The sequence below is a fragment of the Eurosta solidaginis genome, chromosome 2 (assembly GCF_040869045.1).
Source record: "Eurosta solidaginis isolate ZX-2024a chromosome 2, ASM4086904v1, whole genome shotgun sequence".
Classification (NCBI taxonomy): Eukaryota; Metazoa; Arthropoda; class Insecta; order Diptera; family Tephritidae; genus Eurosta; species Eurosta solidaginis.
In genome coordinates this window covers 4,186,536-4,207,257 of record NC_090320.1, presented here as the reverse complement: position 1 = coordinate 4,207,257, position 20,722 = coordinate 4,186,536, and the positions used below count along the sequence as shown (strand labels likewise).

Genomic DNA, 20,722 nt, shown 5'->3' with positions numbered 1-20,722 from the left:
AAATAAGCTCGCAGTGAATCATTTTTGAAGTTTTAATGACAGTAGAAACATTGTTAGTTGTTTCTGGAATACTTCTATAAAAGAAATATCAATAGGGGTATTCTTTGCATAGAGTACGCGCTTACAATGCACAACAACAAATGTCATGCTTAGGCCCGGTTTTTCAGTGCGAATTTAAACTATAGTTAAAAGTTGACTAGAGTTTAACCTTGCCACATGGTTCGATAACATACAACTTTACTGCCCATCTTAGCTCAAGAGGCGGAAGCCCTATCGTTAAACTCTTGTCAACTCGCATTGAAAAACGGGACCTATGAAGTACACTTATTTGTATGACAAGTTTCTTCAAAATAACCCAAATCGTGCTGCCTGTGTTCATATAGCAAAATAAAAAAAAAGAGTATCCTAATATTTTTGTTTTTTAATTTTCGCTTCTTCTACCTCATAAAATGTATTCTAATATGTGTAATCGCTACAATCAATGTAAAGTTTGTTTAGACTTAAAGAATGTCGCCACTGTCTCATACGCAAGGAGCTCTGATCAAATTGGCCAGCTTGGTGCTGGCAAATGAACGTTCATTGACAGAAATATTTAAACAGTGTAGCTTTTAGCGCCACTTAAAGTGTTGAATACGTATTCTATTAAGTGTCTGATTGTATGTGTACGCATCATGATTGTATGCATGTTTTCCAAGCTAATAAAACTTGACGATCAATATGAGCAAAACCTAAATTAACAACATGATAGTACAGTACATAGAAACTGTTCAGGAAAATATACACTTAATAAGAAAGTCTAAGTTCGGGTGGAACGAAAAGTTGTATACCCAGCTGGTGGCCTAACGACCCCCTTTAGATGAACATTTTAATAGTTGAAACAACTTTTTTCTAAATTTTCCATGTGGCTTTGCCACTTCAAGTTATCATCTTAAAGGCTAATTTTGATACATGCTAGTCTATATCTAACTCGATTCCTTTATAACATAACAACTCATCGTTATACAATTACCCTGTGGAGTGTGCACATACAACTGGGTATAGAAATGGTGCTTGCTGTGCGAGTGCGAGAATGGGTACAAATGTTCAACAAATTATGACTTAATGCAGCAAAAAAATTTTTATAAACTTAAAAATAAATTGAACTCCATTGAGTACATATACATACATATTTGTATATGTGTATGTATGTTAGGGTGACTCACTTGCGACGAAACTTTTTTAGGCACTCAAGAAAAACATTTTTTGAAGAAAATCGATCATGCGTTTCCTGCAGGAAAGGCCCATTTAGCTGGGTGGTGTAAAAACAAAGTCTGTTTCACAAAAAAAGTTGAATAGTGTTTTGGTCGAAACTTGTTTTGTTTTGGTCGAAACTAGTTCTTTAATATTTTATACAAAATATCAAAAAAATTTCGAATTATTTTTGCTTTATGTTGATTGATAGTTTTGTTTTGTTTTTGATTTTTGTGTGATCAAAAAAATTTGGCTAGCATATCATACACCCTAATGCATCTGTGCCAACATACTCTAGTGATAGATAACAAAAAACTCTCTTCTGTACTACTTTTTCCAATTATTGCTTTTTGTAGCCAAATATTTAAGTTTATTTTTAACATTTTTGTAGCAAAAAAGCAGACATAAATGACAGTTGTTTTAAAAATGTTTACATATTCTGCTTTGAGGAAAAAAAGGCTAACGAAAATTCCTTTTAACTACAAATGTATGTACGTTTAAAAGACGCAAGCAAACTCAATTCACTACATTTGTTTTTTTTTATTGTTAACTTTAACTTGTTCTCGCTAGAAAGCCAAATAAATATTACCTTAGCTGCTGAAAGAACATCAGACAAATGGCTGGCATTATGATTAGAAGAATAATCGAAAGTAGCTTCAACAGCATAATTGTGGCTCTATTTGAAAATTATTTTCTTTGTTTTAACAAAGTGCGTTTAGTTCTTTGTGATTGCAGGCCTTGGGCTAGTCCGCATGATACTTATCATTTTTACAATTTTTATGTTTACTGAGTAAAATAAATTTTATGTTCGCGATTCAACCTACCTTGATGTATACTGGAACGATTTGCCGTCATACCTTGTCAAATTTGGTTTCATCATCGGCGTTGTGCCATCATCAGTGTAAATTTTCGTTCTCGAACGGTTTGTCTCGAAACCTAATTTGAAGAGGTATGATGGAAATTTGTTCCAATATACACACATCAATTTTCCAAACTGTCGGAAAATCAACAAAACAAAATTAGTCAATCTACCTTCTCAACTTTTAACCCTACCGCACCCATTGTACTTACCTTCAACTTGTGTATCTCCCTTCTTAATTTAACAACTTCTGCATCGCGTGCCTTTATCACATCTTTCAATGACACAATTTCTCCCTGCATGCTTTTGATTTGTGCATCACGATCATCGGTGACATTGCAACTTTTTGTTGTTATATTTGGACTAAAGCCACATGTAGTTGCCATGGTGTGCGGTGATTGTGGTGTACTATTGCCATTTGTTTTGTTGTTGTTAATGTTGTTGTTGCTGCTACTACCACCAGTCAAAAATTTTGGTCTCTCCATACTGTAAACATTGTATTGAGTATTCGAGTTATTATGTTTACTGTAACTATTCTCATCGATTGTATGAAAATTGGGTTTCTCCACTGGTACCATCGATATTGGAGATGCCAATAAAAGTGTCTTCGATTTGGATGAAGTTGGCGAGAGTTGCAATTTAGGTGCTGTTGTTGTTGTCGATGGCGGTGTGATATTATTAATGTTGGTGTTGCTGCCACTGCCACCACTACCGTTACTGCTTATATTATTACCGCTATTAATACCACCGTTGGCACGCAATATCATCGATGTTTTGCGTATCTATGAATGGGTGTGAAACCACAAAAAATTGAAGAAATGGAAAACGAATAAAAAGCCAATTAATTAAAAATGTATTATTTTATTGTTTTTTCAGCAAGTGGCCAGAAAGATAAAATCTACAAAGAATAGACAATGCTTAGTCCTATGGTTCTTTTCACTTTAGTTAAATAAAAGCTCTACTCTACGAGGGGTTATTGGATTGGAAGTGACAATTGAAAGCAAGGAGACACAATTATTCATAAATGACTGCCGAAACAAATTTTTAAATTGTATATTTGTTTCAATCCAGAAAATATCAACCTGATATTTGGCACAATTACGAAATTACCAATTGCTTAACACAAATATTAGAAATCAGCATGTTTCAAAAAATGTTCACTGTCTTAAAAAATTCTGTTCCCATAAGGAAAGTTTGGGTTTCAGGCAGAGAAGGCTATCTCCTGCTTGAACGTTTCATGGACGGCGCACGCTATGATCACAAAGTATTGACTTTGACCACTATCTTGTGACATCGCACAAGCCTCTGCGCAGTAAATTAGTGCATGCAGTGAGACAACAAAAGTTTGCTATCGTCGAAAAGATAACTCCAACCGACCCTTACACCTGCACGGTTCGAAATAACGTTGGCTAGAGAATCAGCTTAGTTAGGGTTAGGAGGGATCTTTCAGATTAAGTCGAAACCAAATGAGGCTTAAGACAAGACATTAAATACAAACCGTGGGTTTATGCTGAAGATATTGAAATAATAGGCCTTAACAAAGCTCTGCAAGTTATTCCTTCTATGGAGTGAAGGAGCTGAAAAAAGTGGGTCTTTTGGTGAAGGAAGACAAAATGGAGTACCTACTTCCAGCCTTGTCAGCTACGCCCACAATTAATGGATATGAATTCGAGACTGTGAAGGAAACGAGCGTAAGCGGCAAAAGCAAACGAAATAAAAAGTAGAACCAATCACACCACCAAGGCTACTTTCGGCTAAGTAGATTATTCCTTCTTATATCTGTCATCATACCTGCCTTGATGTATTTCTCGGTATCACGGGCAGTCTTGTTAGAAGATGGGATGGGCTTTGAAGCTTCCGGGAGAAAGGTTTCCAAAATATTGATGGTCCTTCCTCTAATGGGCTGCAAGAGCCAATGCAAATATTTTGTTAGGAGGCCTGATGGAATGATGATAGACACAATTAAGCAAGCGAAGACAGCGCTCCAGGAAGCAAGAACTAGCAAAATAATAAAATAAAAACGAAAACCTCTTTTTCTCTTCAACTTATTTTCTGTTCCTTTTTTAATGCTTTGACCCGACCTGTTCATTTTCACTCATTAACCACCATCAACTCACCTGTTCATGTACATTAGCGTCCTGCAGTATCTTCGAAGTTTTGCGTATCAGAGTAGTAGCTGTGTTAATAGGTCCCAGAATACCACTTTCTGCAAAGTATTTCTGCGCCGCGTTAAAACTTGCCTCCTCAACTACAGTTTTAGCAGACTTGCTTACACTAGCTAGCTGCTCAGCGTGTGTTTTGTTTTCCTTAAAATCTTCTGCTTGATCCGCTTGCGGAACATCAAAATTAAGCTCCGACTCCGATGTCGAGCTACCCGATTCTATTTCATGCGAACGCTGCAACAAACGACGGCGTTGTTGTGCGGAGCGTGGCGTACCTTGTGGCGATGGCTGGTTGCGCGTTACCGGTACAGGCGAATGCTTAGGCGAGATTTTTACTAGAATATCAGGATGCACTGCGATATCTAGCACTTGATACTGACCGATATTCGGTGAGGATGCACGTTTCGATTGTTTAAATTCTAATTTACCGTCGCGTGTTTTTATTGTTGACTCCTGCTGGTGCTGAACGTGTATTTGAATGAGGGAATCGCGCGATGGCTTCTTATTTTCATCGGTAAAAATATAATCAGTGTCCGGATGCGAATAAGACTGTAATAAACGCCTTGGTTTGCGCTCGATTTTACGCGTTGCTGTTGGTGAGCTCGTAGCCGCACTCAACGTTAGCGAAGTAGCTATGGCAGCGTCTGAAGTTGTTGTGGGGCACGATTTCGTAATACCCGGCACTTGAAGCGATTGTGATGCAACGCGCGTTTGAACTGTGCCGTTATCGTTTTCTGTAACGCTCGCAAGTCGAAAACTGACTGGACTATGGTTGCGATGTGGCAGTATTACTGACTGTCCGCCGCTAGCGCTAACACCGCTATCAAAGCTATTCGAATACTCCCCACTATGCCCCCCAACAGCAGCCCCAGCACCACCACCCCAATCGAAGCTAACATTCATGCTCTCATCACGCGACAGCTGTGCAGATGTAGCTGACGATGTTTGTGTAGAGAGCGAATAAAAACCGCTCGATGTGTGGTGTGTAGAGGCGCTATGGCTGGAGAGATCTGTGTTTGTAGGTGAAATGGAAAAATTAAACATGCATGGCGCTGCCGCATAGTTGAGACGTTGTAACGTAGCTGTGCTGTTACCGCTGCCGCCCCTAACACCATCACATTCATCACCACCAGCAATTGTCGGCACATTATAATTGCCCAGTGCGGCATGAGTTGGTTGGGGTACAGCTGGTGGACTACTGCAATTACAATTGGCAAAAAGACTGCCGCATGTATGGCTCTTACGAAATTTTAAACGTAAATTGGTGGCGCGCGACATTGTATTTGTTGTATGGGTTGCGTCGGTAGCGCTGGTGCTATTGCTGCGGAAAGTAGTGGTTATTAAAGGCGATATGCGTCCACATTGTATTGGTGTTTCCACATCTAGCAGTGAATGTTTCGACTCTTCATCCTGACTGCGTGATATGCCAAAGCGTACGGCAGGCTTTGTGCTCAGCTGCGTTTGTGTATTTGTGATCATTTTTGTGGTTTTCGATAGGGTGCGATTTTCTTTTGTTGAAGCGAGGTGTTCTAACAGAGGCTGCTTTTGAGTTTCGTCGTTATTAGAAGTGTGCATGACAATCTAGGAATGTTTGGAGTGATTTAGCATATCACAAATTTCGTCACGGATGATTAAATTTCATAAGCAAATTTTTATTTGGTAAGGCTTAAGAAAATGTAGATCAATTAATATTCTTGGTGCTGGTTTGATCTAATGGAAAGGATATCCAAAAACTTGTAGAACCTGGAATAAAACAAAAAAATATAAACTGTTAAAGTTGGACTTTACTTTTTTATTCTATTTAATTTAGCTAAAATACTTTTTTGTAAAAGTAATGTCCGGAAATGAAAAAGGAACCAGTAAGTATGGGACTTCCTTCGTCTCTGCCGAAGATCTCATACTTCAATGATTTGATCAAAATTCGTAACATCTAAACGATGATTTTTGTAAGATATATATTAGATAGAGAAACGATAAAAGTAGTATTTTCTATAAATTTCAAATGCATCATTGATTGGTAATCCTAACACCAAGTTTAATGGTTCTAGCTGTCTGCGTGAGGGGGCTATAATGATGAACCTCTTATCTGAACAATCGGTTGCGTGGAATATACTGTAACGAATTTAGTGAAACTCCGCTTATTTGCAACCTTCTGCTAACGTTCGTATCGCTAAACTGTTGAATAAATAACTCCAATATTCAATAATGCAAAATGGTATTTATTAGACTACTTTGAAAGTACTTCGCAATGAAACTTCACTTCGCAACAGATAGCGTGCTTAAATCAAACTGATTGACTAGGCCTCAGCTTGTGCTGCTTTTATACTCTTCGGTTTCCTCGTTCACATATTTCTAGGCGTTTCTCCTTCTAGAATTTACCGCTGCTGTATGTGCATATGTGTAGACATAATCATTGATTTGTTTATGTACAGACAAATGACTGCTCAGTATCGGCTTAGAGATGATATTATCCCTTAGTGTTGCTAATATTCGTCACAATACGTTAGATGCTTCTAATCTTGGCCATTTTTTCAGACCAATATATATGATATATCCGTAGGAATTTTGGGCTTTAAATTGAAAAGAAATGAAAAATTGCTTGTATGGGAGATATGTATATGCTGGTCCAATCCTTTCAGTTTCAACAAATGAGTAATAGAATATCAAAAAATACTCGATTACCAAATTTCATCAAGATATAGTCAACATTTAGGAACTAGTTTGCGGTTGGACATGGCTCAATCAACTCAGGCTAACAACTTCAGTATATTTATGGGTAGGTTCATATACTCTCCTTTAAGAAGTTAAAAATTTGAGAATCGGGCCAAATTTACTATACCATTTTATTTTTATAAGAGGTATACAGGTGGTGGTGATGGATATTTAAACCAATAATATGCAGATATATCACTATAAGAGCAGAGCTAGAGATGGAGATAGAGATGTAGGCATAAAAATAAAAAAGTATATATAAATGTAAGCCGCGATAAACTTCGAAAAGATTTTAGGCCGAGCTTCTCTTCCAATTTGCGTCGTGCTCCTCTCTATTTTTTCCTACAAATTGGACCTACTTGTTTTATGCCGACTCCGATCGGCATCTGCAAGGCAGATAAGTTTTCGCGGAGAGCTTCTCATGGTAGAAATACACTCGGAGTGCTTGCCAAACACTGCCTAGGGGAGACCCCGCATAAAAAAATGTAGGCATATGTAGATAAAAATCTTGTTAGAAGTACTTACATAAGCATTGTAGCAAAGGAAGATGGTGACATGAAAAGTATATAGATAGTACAAGATGAGAAGTAATTTCATGGATGATGGTGGGAAAGAGATAGAGAGAGAGTGATGCAAAGTTATCGGGCGATGAGATATTGACAGAAATGGTAATGTAATTGATAGATCTGCTGGAAGTTTATGGAGAGTTTGAGACACGATGGTAGATAAAGTAAAGTAGAGGAGATAGGCTGTGCTCGAGAATTTGCTGTAAGGCTAGGCTTTAAGAAGTTGAAAAGTTCATTGAAACAGTATTTCCTTATGAATACGTCTGATAAAAAGCTACACCAACCACTAGTTAAACAGAATTCCAAGTATTCTAACCTAGAAGTTCAAAATGTCGGATAAATTATTCTAAATTTCTACATTTCTACGTAGGCTAAATATTGAAAACAAATAGTTTTGATGGGCAACCTGAAAACTCTTATGTGAAACCTTCAATCTTTTTAATAAGTGTTCGATTATTTATAAGTAAGAGTTTGTGTGCATAAAAAATTCGTATATTAGAAGAAGTTAGTTTTCGAAACATATCAACATAGTTATTTTAATACACCTCATTGGAAATTAATAAGTCATGAACTTTTTAATGTTTAAACATAGTGACAGCTTTATTGTCACTCAGCCTGCACACTGCATACTAAATAAATAGACAATTCGTTTTAACCTGTCCAAGCAGCAATTTTCTGTATTTTTTTCTGTGTAAAACTAATGTTATTCACGTTGTAATTAAAATAAAAATAAATGGAAGGCGCGATAACCTCCTAAGATATCTTAGGCCGAGCTTCTCTTCCAATTTGCGTCGTGCTCCTCTTGATTTTCCCTACAAATTGGCCGGACGGGAGCTACATGTTTTTATGCCGACTCCGAACGACAGCTGCAAGGCAGATGAGTTTTCACTGAGAGCTTTTCATGGCAGAAATACACCCGGAGCGCTTGCCAAACACTGCCGAGGGGCGACGCCGCTTAGAAAAATTTTCTTCTAATTGAAATACCTTATTTCTAAAATTTTGATGTTGCTTTGCTCGGGGTGTGAACCCAGGACATACGGTGTGGTAGGCGAAGCACGCTAACATCACACCACGGGGGTCGTTGTAATTGTCCATTTAAAATTTATTGCTAAATAAATGTGCAATACACTTACGTGTGATTTTTAGCTCAGATGTGCTAAGGCTGTGATTCTTATTGCTAAAAGGAGTTTTAGAGATACGTGTTAAATATGTTTTTTCTTACTAACTTTTTTTCTACCTTTTTTTGTCATTGAAAAAACTGTTGCCAAAATATTTCATGTTGCTTTTACGAGATTTGAACCCAAAACCCAAATGGGGTAAACATAGCACGCTACCAAGACGGCTGCCATAGGCCCTTTTTTTAAACATGGCATAGGAAACGTAGCAACATTTAAGGAATTTGTTTTGATCTACAAGTAGCACTTATTCAAAACTCGAATTTGCACATATTCACATTTACATACATATAAACATTTGTAAATACATTTCGAGCCATCACTCAATCGATTTCGTATTTATTGACATAAAATATATATATTGAATTTTATAATTAGCATCATAGCAAAAATGTAAACGTAGCTCATCAAAATCAAGTCAATTGGCATATGATTTAAATATGAATGCATATATGCGTGTAAGTATGTGTGTAATTGTAAGCCATAATATTATTCTGGAAGAAACACACAAGCTGTGACGAGTAGAAAAAAAAAAAAATAAATAGAAAAAAAAGAAATAAAAAGTGCAATCAAAAACCATATGAGAAAGATAAAGGCGAACAGTGCAAAAATAAATTCAATCATATGGCAATTGTTTTAAAACATTTTGAATTATCAAGGTCGAAAGTTTTTGGCAAAATCATCACAAGAAAAAGCTGCCGAACTTTCAATAAAAGTACATAAGAAAATACTACTGCATGCCTTTTGCATTATTGAAAATTTTTTTATTTATTACTTTGACTTCTTTGTACCGTAATTTGCTGCACTTTATCCATTTAGGATTACAAATACTGCATCATAGCGATCAAAATAATTGCTCATACGCCCCGCTATTTAAAACGCGTCATTCACATGCGACTAATATAACTACATCAATAGCACAGCAATACAACAATACATATATATCTATACAAGAAATCTAACTTAACTTTGCTATTAAGGGTTTGATTAAACGTGACTTTTTTCTGAAGCATGGAAATTAAATACTAAACTAGTTATTAATTGGTCGCAATAAGCGATCTACGCAAGTGATGTAGGCTATAGAAAAACTTCCAATGGTAAAAATTTTGTATCCTCTAGATTCTATAACAAATACATGACTTAAAACGCATTAACAAGATCTAGAGGACGGGGTTTGAATAAACATATTGATAATTTTTATTTAAAGTATTAAAAAAGTAATCGGTAATGGAAGAGCTTCGGAAGGGAGTAGGGCAAGCTACTATGAAGGAAATGTATTATTTAAAATGGAAGAAAAGTTAAAAAAAACAAAAGCGCCGAAGAGATGGAAAGCGTGGAAATAAGAAAAATGGTTAGATGATGACTAATGGAGATATTGATTCCCATGGTAATGCTGATGAGAGTGTGGATCATAGTGCAGTTATAAGTCGAAATTTTAATACCGTAATCCATTTAGCAGGTAAACTGGCTTAGAATGTATCGGCAAAAGACTGCTCTGTAACAGTAATAATTTCGTGTAGTATTTTTGCGGTCACAACGACTGCAAATAGTGTAAGGACTCATGACATATTATGAAGTTTCACGCATTGTCCTTACCACAGTAGAGGCTAGGGAAGGTATCGCAGTGCCCCTGATGGAATAGCCATGTCTATGTTGCAACACTTTGGCGATGAATGATTAAGCTTCATACCGCATATTTTCTGTTTACCGCTCTTCTTCTTTTACCTTTCTTAAAAAATGGAAAATGGTAAAGTTTGTCCCGCTACAGAAACTTAGAAAACCAGCTAGCTGAGAGAAATTATACAGTCTGAAACTCTCAGTCTCAAGTAAGGGAGACATTAAAAACCTGTTTGCTTTCCGTCTTTAAAGCTAATTTCTGTTGACCTATCATTGGTCACGGTTTCTATAAAATAATTTGCCTGCTAAAACAGGGAAACCGCCACAGACAGGCTTTTGATATAACTGACTTTGGCGCGCTATCCAAAGACATACATTTTTAAATTTTTACTCCCAGTGGACTGCGAATTATCTTTGAAATCGGCAGGCATAGGTGAACTTAAAGAATTAAAAATGTAAATCCGTAATATATGTAGGCTGCCATAGGGAGGTATCCTCTTCACACTTTTATTAAATTTCTACATATCAAGGCTATCTTTCCCACTAGAAGAAGCCAACATTGCTTTCTATGGGGATGACTGCAAAATAAAGGCGGCAAGTTCGAGCCCTTCCACATATCAACGTTGCTCGAAAATCAACGGTTATTTCCCTTATATTTTCGGATATTTCACCATGTGTGATTTTTCATGAAGCGCCCTTTTTCACTTCGTGGTAGGAGTAGATGATAAAATTTTGGATACAAAATTGCATAATTTTCATAGGAAATCAGAAACTTTTAAACATAAAAGTGAGTTTTGAAATGAAGAACAAACAGTTATTAAATCCCCACAAACCTGGGAATTAAAAGAGGGAACTGATGGATGCATCTCCGACACGTTGAAGCGTCTAGCCATTTTTGAACACACATGTTTAACATTGGCAGGCACTCCATCCTATTCGCGCATAGTCAGTCTTACAGCACAATAGCCAACTCTAGTAGAATGGGAAAGGAGACTTCTGTCTTAACTTTAGTCTGCGTACTGAAATAGGCTAAACCCTTATTTATCCACAATAACCCCGGCATACGCGATGTACATATGTGCTGCACGCGGTGTATTTCCTATAGTTCATCTCTGTTGAAACATTCACTTTCATTTGACTCCATAGGAGAAATGCGATGACAATCAATGAGTCCTCGTTAATAGGATAGGGCAAAGCACTACTAATACAACATATCAGAGTCCATCTAAAAAAGAGGATCAAAAATCTCAAGACCGCTAAATTTTTCTAATCAAGTTTCGATGCTTGGGCACATGAACTAAGGTTCCTGCTTAGATGTTTACTTCGGATCTACGTAAATATATTGAGACAACTGAATGAGCTGCTTGATTCTATTCTATTTAATCCATAATATATGCGTAGTAAAATTATTATCAAATTGCTTTATCGATTTTACAGCTATATAGCATCATCGCAAATGCTTTCATGCCTGCGAGCATGCTATGCATGCAAGAGTTATAGAAAAACCGCCTAGAAACGTATACCAAAAAGAATCATGAGTTTGAGTTTAAGCTAATTGAGTCAGTCATTTTGTGATGAGTACAAAATGAGTTAAAGCTCATCATAAAAAGCTAAAGAAGTGAGTTAAACATGTTAAGTCGAAGCTTTACATGACTAAGCTTTAAGCATGCAAGTTCAATGCGATTGTACAAATAAATGCTCCGACAAGTAGGAAAGATCATGCATATGGGTTAGTAGCTACATACATATCAAAGTATATGCGTGTAGATACGTATGAGAACAAGCTTTTGTTGTGCACACTGGGTCACTGTGGCTTAATTCGCTGCTAGGAAGTCAATTTCAGAAAACGACAGATAAAAAAGTACATTACTGATATTGGACAAAAATAAGTTATAGAAATAAAATAAGATAAATAAAATATTTATAAAAAGAAGGCCCGTATCGTGTTATGTGATCACGTATCGAAAAGCAATTTCACTCAAACGATAAATCAAAAACTGTCAGCATATTCATAGAAGTGATAATAAGTTATGAATCTAATGAGTACCACTTCACATATTTCCCTAATCCGATTAACCAATTCAGAGTTATTGTGATTTCGATTACGGATCGTATAACGCGATACGAGCCCAATTTTTTCAATCGCAATAGCTCTGAAATGGATTAGGGAAATATGTGAAATGGTGACTACCAGTAGGTACTCATTAGATCCGTAACTTATTATCATTTTTATGAATCTGTATACAGTTTCATATTTATCTTTTTAGTGAAATTGTTTTCAATACGTGATCGTATAGCACGATACGGCCCCAGAGATAACGAATCACCCAAACTACACTAATTTTCGTTGTGATATTAATAGCGCGTAAAAAGAATGAAGAAAAATTAAGAGTTTAAAAAATTATTTGCCATGACTTGGCGCAAATTTTTTGCTTTTATGTCGAAAATTCTCTTAAAGAAATGGAAATCTGAAGCTTTTTGCCATAAAACTCAACTTCACAAAGAAAAAAGTATTTTGCCCTTAAATAAGATGAAGCACACCATTATCGAAAACGCTATACAATATGATTGCTAATTCAAGTATGTGAAGCCTTTCATTACGAATGGCTTCGCTTTTCTTCTATTCAAAGTTCAAAAATTCTATTTAGAAAGCGAGTAGGTAATGTACAACATCTCAGAAGGTTGGATGTGTGTGCATAAATGATATGCTGTCTTATACTTAAAGGTTTGGTACCTAAAAGCGCACCGATCGCGTACGGGAGCGTGTTTGATTTTGATTTGATTTGAGAATAGTTTTTAAAACAACTTTTTCAAAGTTTCGGCTGGTTCTAGACCTTGGAAACAACACGAGCTTTGCGGGTCCATTGTGCATTGTATTCGTAATTAAACTTAGACACGAGCCTTTTTTAGACATTGACAATACTCTTCTAAGAGCGATTGTTGCGTGATTACTGCCCATTAAAAATTGTATTTACTTTTGTATTTAGGTTTCTGTGCTAAATTTTTTTTTTTTTTTTTGTTTTTGCCTTAGCTGGATTTGTAGGTTAAACTATTGATTTAAGTAAAATAATATTGGACAATGAAATATTATTGAAAGAAATTGAGTAAACAAAGCGTGACAAAGCTCATTGACACTGACCGTGGCATTTGTGAGGCGACCTCTGCATGTAGGACAAACCAGAATGCGCCACTTCAGCTGACATTTTTGTTGTTATCAATCAATTTGTGAGTGTTGTAAAATTTAGTGTGTAAATAGAGTTCACTTGCTTGGGCACGAAGCATTTCATACGGAAAATATTTATGGCAAGAGTCTACTTAAGTGCAAAAACGTGTGTATGTAATTATGTTCTATTTATCTTATTACTTTAAACGAGCAATTCTTGAATATTTGTATAGCCGAACGATCTCGGGAATGGCTCAACCGATTTAAATGAAATTTGGCACAGAGATAATACATCACCTGCTAAGACTTTCTACTTAGGTGTTGCAACCCAGAATGTTTCACAAGGTTGCCACCTATTCGAAATTAAAAAAAATTGCATGAGCTATACCGATATGGGTATCAAAGGAAAGGTATTTCAGTCCGCATTATAATAGGGACATCTTTGAGTAGGGTTGCCATCTAGGGTTACCACCTATTCGAAATTAAAAAAAATTACATGCGATATGCCGATATGGGTATCAAATGAAAGGTATTTCACTCTGATTTACAATAGGGGCATTCTTGAGTGGGGTTACCATTTATGGTTGCCCCTATTCGAAATTAAAAAAAAATTGCATGAGATATGCCGATATGGGTATCAAACGAAAGGTATTTCACTCCGCAATACAATAGGGACATTTTTGAGTAGGGTTGCCATTTAGGGTTGGGGTAGTTAGACGAAATAATACTCTACTTACTCATATTCCATTGTCACGGATATTAGCATCACTAAGCTATGCCATCCCTAAGGCGATGCTAAGGCCATGCTAAGCGGTATTTACGTCAATAATCAAATCATGTATACACATATATAAGGCAGCCAAGAGATGTCACACACAGATGCATTTACTTATACGCCTATGTGTGTGCGAGAGACTGTAAACTACAAACTCACATACATCTGGGAGACGCTGAAAAGTAGACAATTGTAAACAAGTAGAAACTATATGAGAACTATAAACACACGAAATAGTTGGTAAGTTCTCGAAATAGAAAAGCCTAGATGTATGCAGCGTAAACTATAAAAGCGGCGCAAGCGAGCAAGAAGTAATTCAGTTTGATTTGAGTTGTCAAGCAGTTTCGATTAAGACGATATCTAGCGAGCAATAGCAGTATTATTTTGAAAGTCAGTTTCATTTAAGCTATCAGTTTGGTTATTAAGCCAGCTAATTGCAAAATATAAGTGTTATTGTGAAGTAATTTAATAAAGGCCATTTTTCCATTATTCAATATTGGAGTTATTTATTCAACAGTTTAGTGATACGAACTTAGCAAAAAGGCAAATAAGAGGATTTGCAACCAAATTCGTTACACTATTAAAGGTTTAAAGGAGAATATTAAAGTTACGTTTCTTCGTAAAAAAATCTTACACATGATTCGACTTAATTTTCTTGATTTCACGCACGCTAATAAAATTGAAATGCAATATCAAGGCACCGTGGAAAATTCTAGCAAAATATATTTAAATGCATATTTTTGGCAAATATGAAATGAATAATTGCAATTTCTTACAGATTACTATTAGGAAGATTTCTCACCATAGCAAAAAGATATCTAACCATGGTAATTTGCTACCGTTGAACGCTAGAGGCACAGGTTCAATTTGAAGACGATATCTAACCATTTAACTACTTACAAACAGATGGCGCTTAGGGAAGTAAGTTGACATTTTATTAAACTAACTGATAGTTGTCATTCGTGAAATTTACAAGTTTTTGGAATGTAATAAAATTTTGAGACTTTCATAGTGTATAACTAAAAAAATGTTTGAAATTAATAATTCGGCGCATGAAGATACCCGACCTAAATAACTTAGTTCTCGATTTCACTAATTGTCATAACAATCCCTTATACTATAGGCTGCAGTTACCCATTTCAAATTTTTCATCCCAGTTCATTTTGCGGTTAGTGTTTGATATGTTTTTTAAATCTATTTTTAAGGAAATCAAACATTGGTAAGTAAAAATATATAATATATGTACATATAAAAAAAGTGGAGTTTGATTAATGATGACATGTGGAACAAAGTATGTTATGCGGCATACTCGAAGATTGCCGAGCAAAGCTCGGTGGCACAGGTACTTCGCAATTATAGATTTCATTCAAAATTTTTTACATGCTTTCATTTTTTTTCACTTGCACGTTTTACAAATCAATCTTATTCGAGTTTTTGATATATTTTACAGTTCTGTTGTTGTAAGACTTGAGGTGACTAAGAAAACTTCATACGACTACCTTTATGTGTATACATTTGTTTATAAATATGTCTGCGTTTATGTAGACTAATTGCTTTGAATGCACTACACAAGTGACTAACAATAGGCTACAAGCAGTGACAGTTTGACTTTACAACCGTATCATTTGTAACTTCGAAACATAAACAAAAATTCAATTTAGTAATTTCCGCTTTTGTATTCTACACTTTTTAATCATGAATTTCGCAAGTGATCGCGAAAATATACAAAACGATGAACGCGCGCTTTACACGCAATTGAAAGCTGCTCAAGCTGTACTTAAAAAGCACAAACAGACGCAGACGTGTTAATGGCTAAATTGAAGGGGATGCGTGTAGTGGAAAAATTCTTAACATTTTTGTGAGTAACTTCATATATGTATGTATAAAAATTGGGGTGGAACAATTTTTTCTTTTCGATATTAATGCGAACAGCTCTGCGAAGCAGTGCTCTGAGGTTGTGAATACCATTATATTCTATGACATCACTGTAAGGTGGCCGGCACTTGCAAGAAACAGCATAGTCTGCAGGATGACTACAGTGCAGCGGACACCCGCAGTAATTATATCAAAGGCAATTCCCTTAAACCTCCGTAAAGGCTTTTGAAGATATGTTCAAACTTTTTTGATATAACTGTCCGGTAAGCTCCAAGCAAGTTATAACGCAGTTAGACTAACTGCTTCACGGACTATATCAGATTTGGTCACGCACGTATAGCACAATATCTCTACCCTACACCCATAAACCATGACCATAAATGAGAATCGAAGTTAAATCCTAATTAATCTAAATCATTAGCTAGTTCCATTAATTGGCAGATAAACGCTAACAACTCGATGGGAGTTAAGGTCTTGCATTAAAACCACAACGTATGATGTCGGAGCTGACGGACGAAGAGGAGGCACAAAGTGTTGAACAGATGCCTTTTCGTATCCAGAACACGAAATAAACGTTACAACATGCACTTAAACGACTGTTCATCGGAGCTTGGCTTGAACAAAACGAGGAATGAGACAAATTTGCTCATATCTGGAAGTGTATGCAAAATTTCCTTCAAATTTGGAAAACTTAAAATGGACTCCTGAACAATTTCGACTCGCTAGCCAAAGAGGGACATCAGCTTGTCTACAGGTACTCAGGCTCGCTTTCCGGTTCCTGAAAAGCTAGCCGAAGAACGAACAAAGTTCCCTTAAGCGAATATAGGAGACAAACGCGCAAAGGGAGCGTTTCGCACTAAAGTTTAAATAACTACCTCCAAACTGGTGCTAATTGGATGCAGGGTGGGACTTGAAATAAGCAAGAAATTACTCTGCAAAATAATTTACACACCCTAATAAGTATATATGTATGTGCGTTTGTACCTAGTAGTCTACATGGGTTATGCTAGGGTTCAATGCTAATCTGATTATATTATTTTTATACTCAGTTGAGCAGAGCTCACAGAGTATATTAAGTTTGATTGGATAACGGTTGGTTGTACATATATAAAGGAATCGAGATAGATATAGACTTCCATATATCAAAATAATCAGGATCGAAAAAAAATTTGATTGAGCCATGTCCGTCCGTCCGTCCGTCCGTCCGTCCGTCCGTCCGTTAACACGATAACTTGAGTAAATTTTGAGGTATCTTGATGAAATTTGGTATGTAGGTTCCTGAGCACTTATCTCAGATCGCTATTTAAAATGAACAATATCGGACTATAACCACGCCCATTTTTTCGATATCGAAAATTTCGAAAAACCGAAAAAGTGCGATAATTCATTACAAAAGACCGATAAAGCGACGAAACTTGGTAGATGAGTTGAACTTATGACGCAGAATAGAAAATTAGTAAAATTTTGGACAATGGGCGTGGCACCGCCCACTTTTAAAAGAAGGTAATTTAAAATTTTGCAAGATGTAATTTGGCAGTCGTTGAAGATATCATGATGAAATTTGTCAGGAACGTTACTACTATTACTATATGTACGCTTAATAAAAATTAGCAAAATCGGGGAAGGACCACGCCCACTTTTAAAAAAAAAATTTTTTTAAAGTAAAATTTTTACAAAAAATTTAATATCTTTACAGTATATAAGTAAATTATGTCAACATTCAACTCCAGTAATGATATGGTGCAACAAAATACAAAAATAAAAGAAAATTTCAAAACGGGTGTGGCTCCGCCCTTTTTCATTTAATTTGTCTAGGATACTTTTAACGCCATAAGTCGAACAAAAATTAACCAATCCTTGTGAAATTTGGTAGGGGAGTAGATTTTACGACGTTAACTGTTTTCTGTGAAAATGGGCGAAATCGGTTGATGCACCGCCCAGTTTTTATACACAGTCGTCCGTCCGTCCGTCCGTCTGTCCGTTAACACGATAACTTGAGTAAATTTTGAGGTATCTTCATGAAATTTGGTATATATGTTCCTGGGCACTCATCTCAGATCGCTATTTAAAATTAACCATATCGGACAATAACCACGCCCAATTTTTCGATATCGAAAATTTCGAAAAATCAAAAAAGTGCGATAATTCATTACCAAATACGCATTAAGCGATGAAACTTGGTAGATGAGTTGAGCTTATGACGCAGAATAGAAAACTAGTAAAATTTTGGCCATTGGGCGTGGCACCGCCCACTTTTAAATGAAGGTAATTTAGAAGTTTTGCAAGCTGTAATTTGGCAGTCGTTAAAGATATCATGATGAAATTTGGCAGGAACATCACCCTTATTACTTTATGTCTGCTTAATAAAAATTAGCAAAATCGGAGAACGACCACGCCCACTTTTAAAAAAAAAATTTTTTTTAATTCAAATTTTAAAAGAAGAGTTAATATCTTTACAGCATATAAGTAAATTATGCCAACATTCAACTCCAGTAATGATGTGCTGCAACAAATTACAAAAATAAAAGAAAATTTCAAAATGGGCGTGGCTCCGCCCTTTTTCATTTAATTTGTCTAGGATGCTTTTAATTCCATAAGTCGAACAAAAATTAACCAATCCTTGTGAAATTTGGTAGAGGCTTGGCTCCTAGGACGATAACTGTTTTCTGTGAAAAAGGGCGAAATCGGTTAAAGCCACGCCCAGGTTTTATACACAGTCCACCGTCTGTCCTTCCGCTCGGCCGTTAACACAATAACTTAAGCAAAAATCGATATATCTTTACTAAACTTAGCACACGTACTTACCTGAACTCACTTTATCTCGATATAAAAAATGGCCGAAATCCGACCATAACCACGCCCACTTTATCGATATCGAAAATTACGAAAAATAAAAAAAATGCCATAATTCTATACCAAATACGAAAAAAGGGATGAAACATTGTAACTGGATTGGTTTATTGACGCAAAATATAAATTTGGAAAAAACTTTGTAAAATGGGTGTGATACGTACCATTTTAAGCAGAAGAAAATGAAAAAGTTCTGCAGGGCGAAATCAAAAGCCCTTGGAATCTTTGCAGGAATACTATTCGTGGTATTACATATATAAATAAATTAGCAGTACCCGACAAATGATTTTCTGGATCACCTGGTCCACATTTTGGTCGATATCCCGAGAACGCCTTCACATATACATCTAAGGGCCACTCGCTTTTAAAACCCTCATTAATACCTTTAATTTGATATCCATATCGTACAAACACATTCTAGAGTCACCCCTGGCCCACCCTAATGGCGATATCTCGAAAAGGCGTCCACCTATAGACCTAATGCCCACTCCCTATTAAAATGCTCAGTAACACCTTTCGTTTGATACCCATATCGTACAAACATTCTAGAGTCACCCCTGGCCCACCCTAATAGCGATATCTCGAAAAGGCGTCCACCTATAGACCTAATGCCCACTCCCTATTAAAATGCTCAGTAACACCTTTCGTTTGATACCCATATCGTACAAACATTCTAGAGTCACCCCTGGCCCACCCTAATGGCGGTATCTCGAAAAGGCGTCCACCTATAGACCTAATGTCCACTCCCTCTTAAAATGCTCAGTAACACCTTTCGTTTGATACCCATATCGTACAAACATTCTAGAGTCACCCCTGGCCCACCTTAATGGCGATATCTCGAAAAGGCGTCCACCTATTGACCTAATGTCCACTCCCTCTTAAAATGCTCAGTAACACCTTTCGTTTCATACCCATATCGTACAAACATTCTAGAGTCACCCCTGGCCCACCCTAATGGCGATATCTCGAAAAGGCGTCCACCTATAGACCTAATGCCCACTCTCTCTTGAAATGCTCAGTAACACCTTTCGTTTGATACCCATATCGTACAAACATTCTAGAGTCACCCTTGGTCCACCTTTATGGCGATATCTCGAAAAGGCGTCCACCTATTGAACTAAGGATTACTCCCTTTTAAAATACTCATTACCACCTTTCATTTGATACCCATATCGTACAAACACATTCTAGAGTCACCTCTGGCCCACCCTAATGGCGATATCTCGAAAAGGCGTCCACCTATAGACCTAATGCCCATTCCCTCTTAAAATGCTCAGTAACACCTTTCGTTTGATACCCATATCGTACAAACATTCTAGAGTCACCCCTGGCCCACCCTAATGGCGATATCTCGAAAAGGCGTCCACCTATAGACCTAATGCCCAATCCCTCTTAAAATGCTCAGTAACACCTTTCATTTGACTCCCATATCGTACAAACACATTCTAGAGACACCCCTGGTCCACCTTTATGGCGATATCTCGAAACGGCGTCGACCTATGGAACTAAGGATCACTCCTTTTCAAAATACTCATTAACAGCTTTCATTCGATACCCATATCGTACAAACATATTCTAGAGTCACCCTTGGTCCACCTTTATGGCGATATCTCGAAAAGGCGTCCACCTATAGAACTAAGGATTACTCCCTTTTAAAATACTCATTACCATCTTTCATTTGATACCCATATCATACAAACACATTCTAGAGTCACCCCTGGCCCACCCTAATGGCGAT

The 20,722-nt window shown here is 36.6% G+C and overlaps 1 protein-coding gene across 1 annotated transcript in view; it reads right to left on the bottom strand.

Annotated features, from left to right (window-relative positions):
- The window catches only part of LOC137239137 (cGMP-dependent protein kinase, isozyme 1-like), a 94,762-nt gene that overhangs the window by 18,892 nt on the left and 55,148 nt on the right, over positions 1 to 20,722 (bottom strand). The window contains exons 2-3 of the mRNA XM_067764101.1: positions 4,207 to 5,994; positions 2,302 to 2,871 (exon numbers count right to left, since the gene is read on the bottom strand). Coding sequence (XP_067620202.1) covers positions 2,302 to 2,871; positions 4,207 to 5,826 — 2,190 coding nt within the window. The 5' untranslated portion in view covers positions 5,827 to 5,994. The remainder of the gene's footprint in view (positions 1 to 2,301; positions 2,872 to 4,206; positions 5,995 to 20,722) is intronic.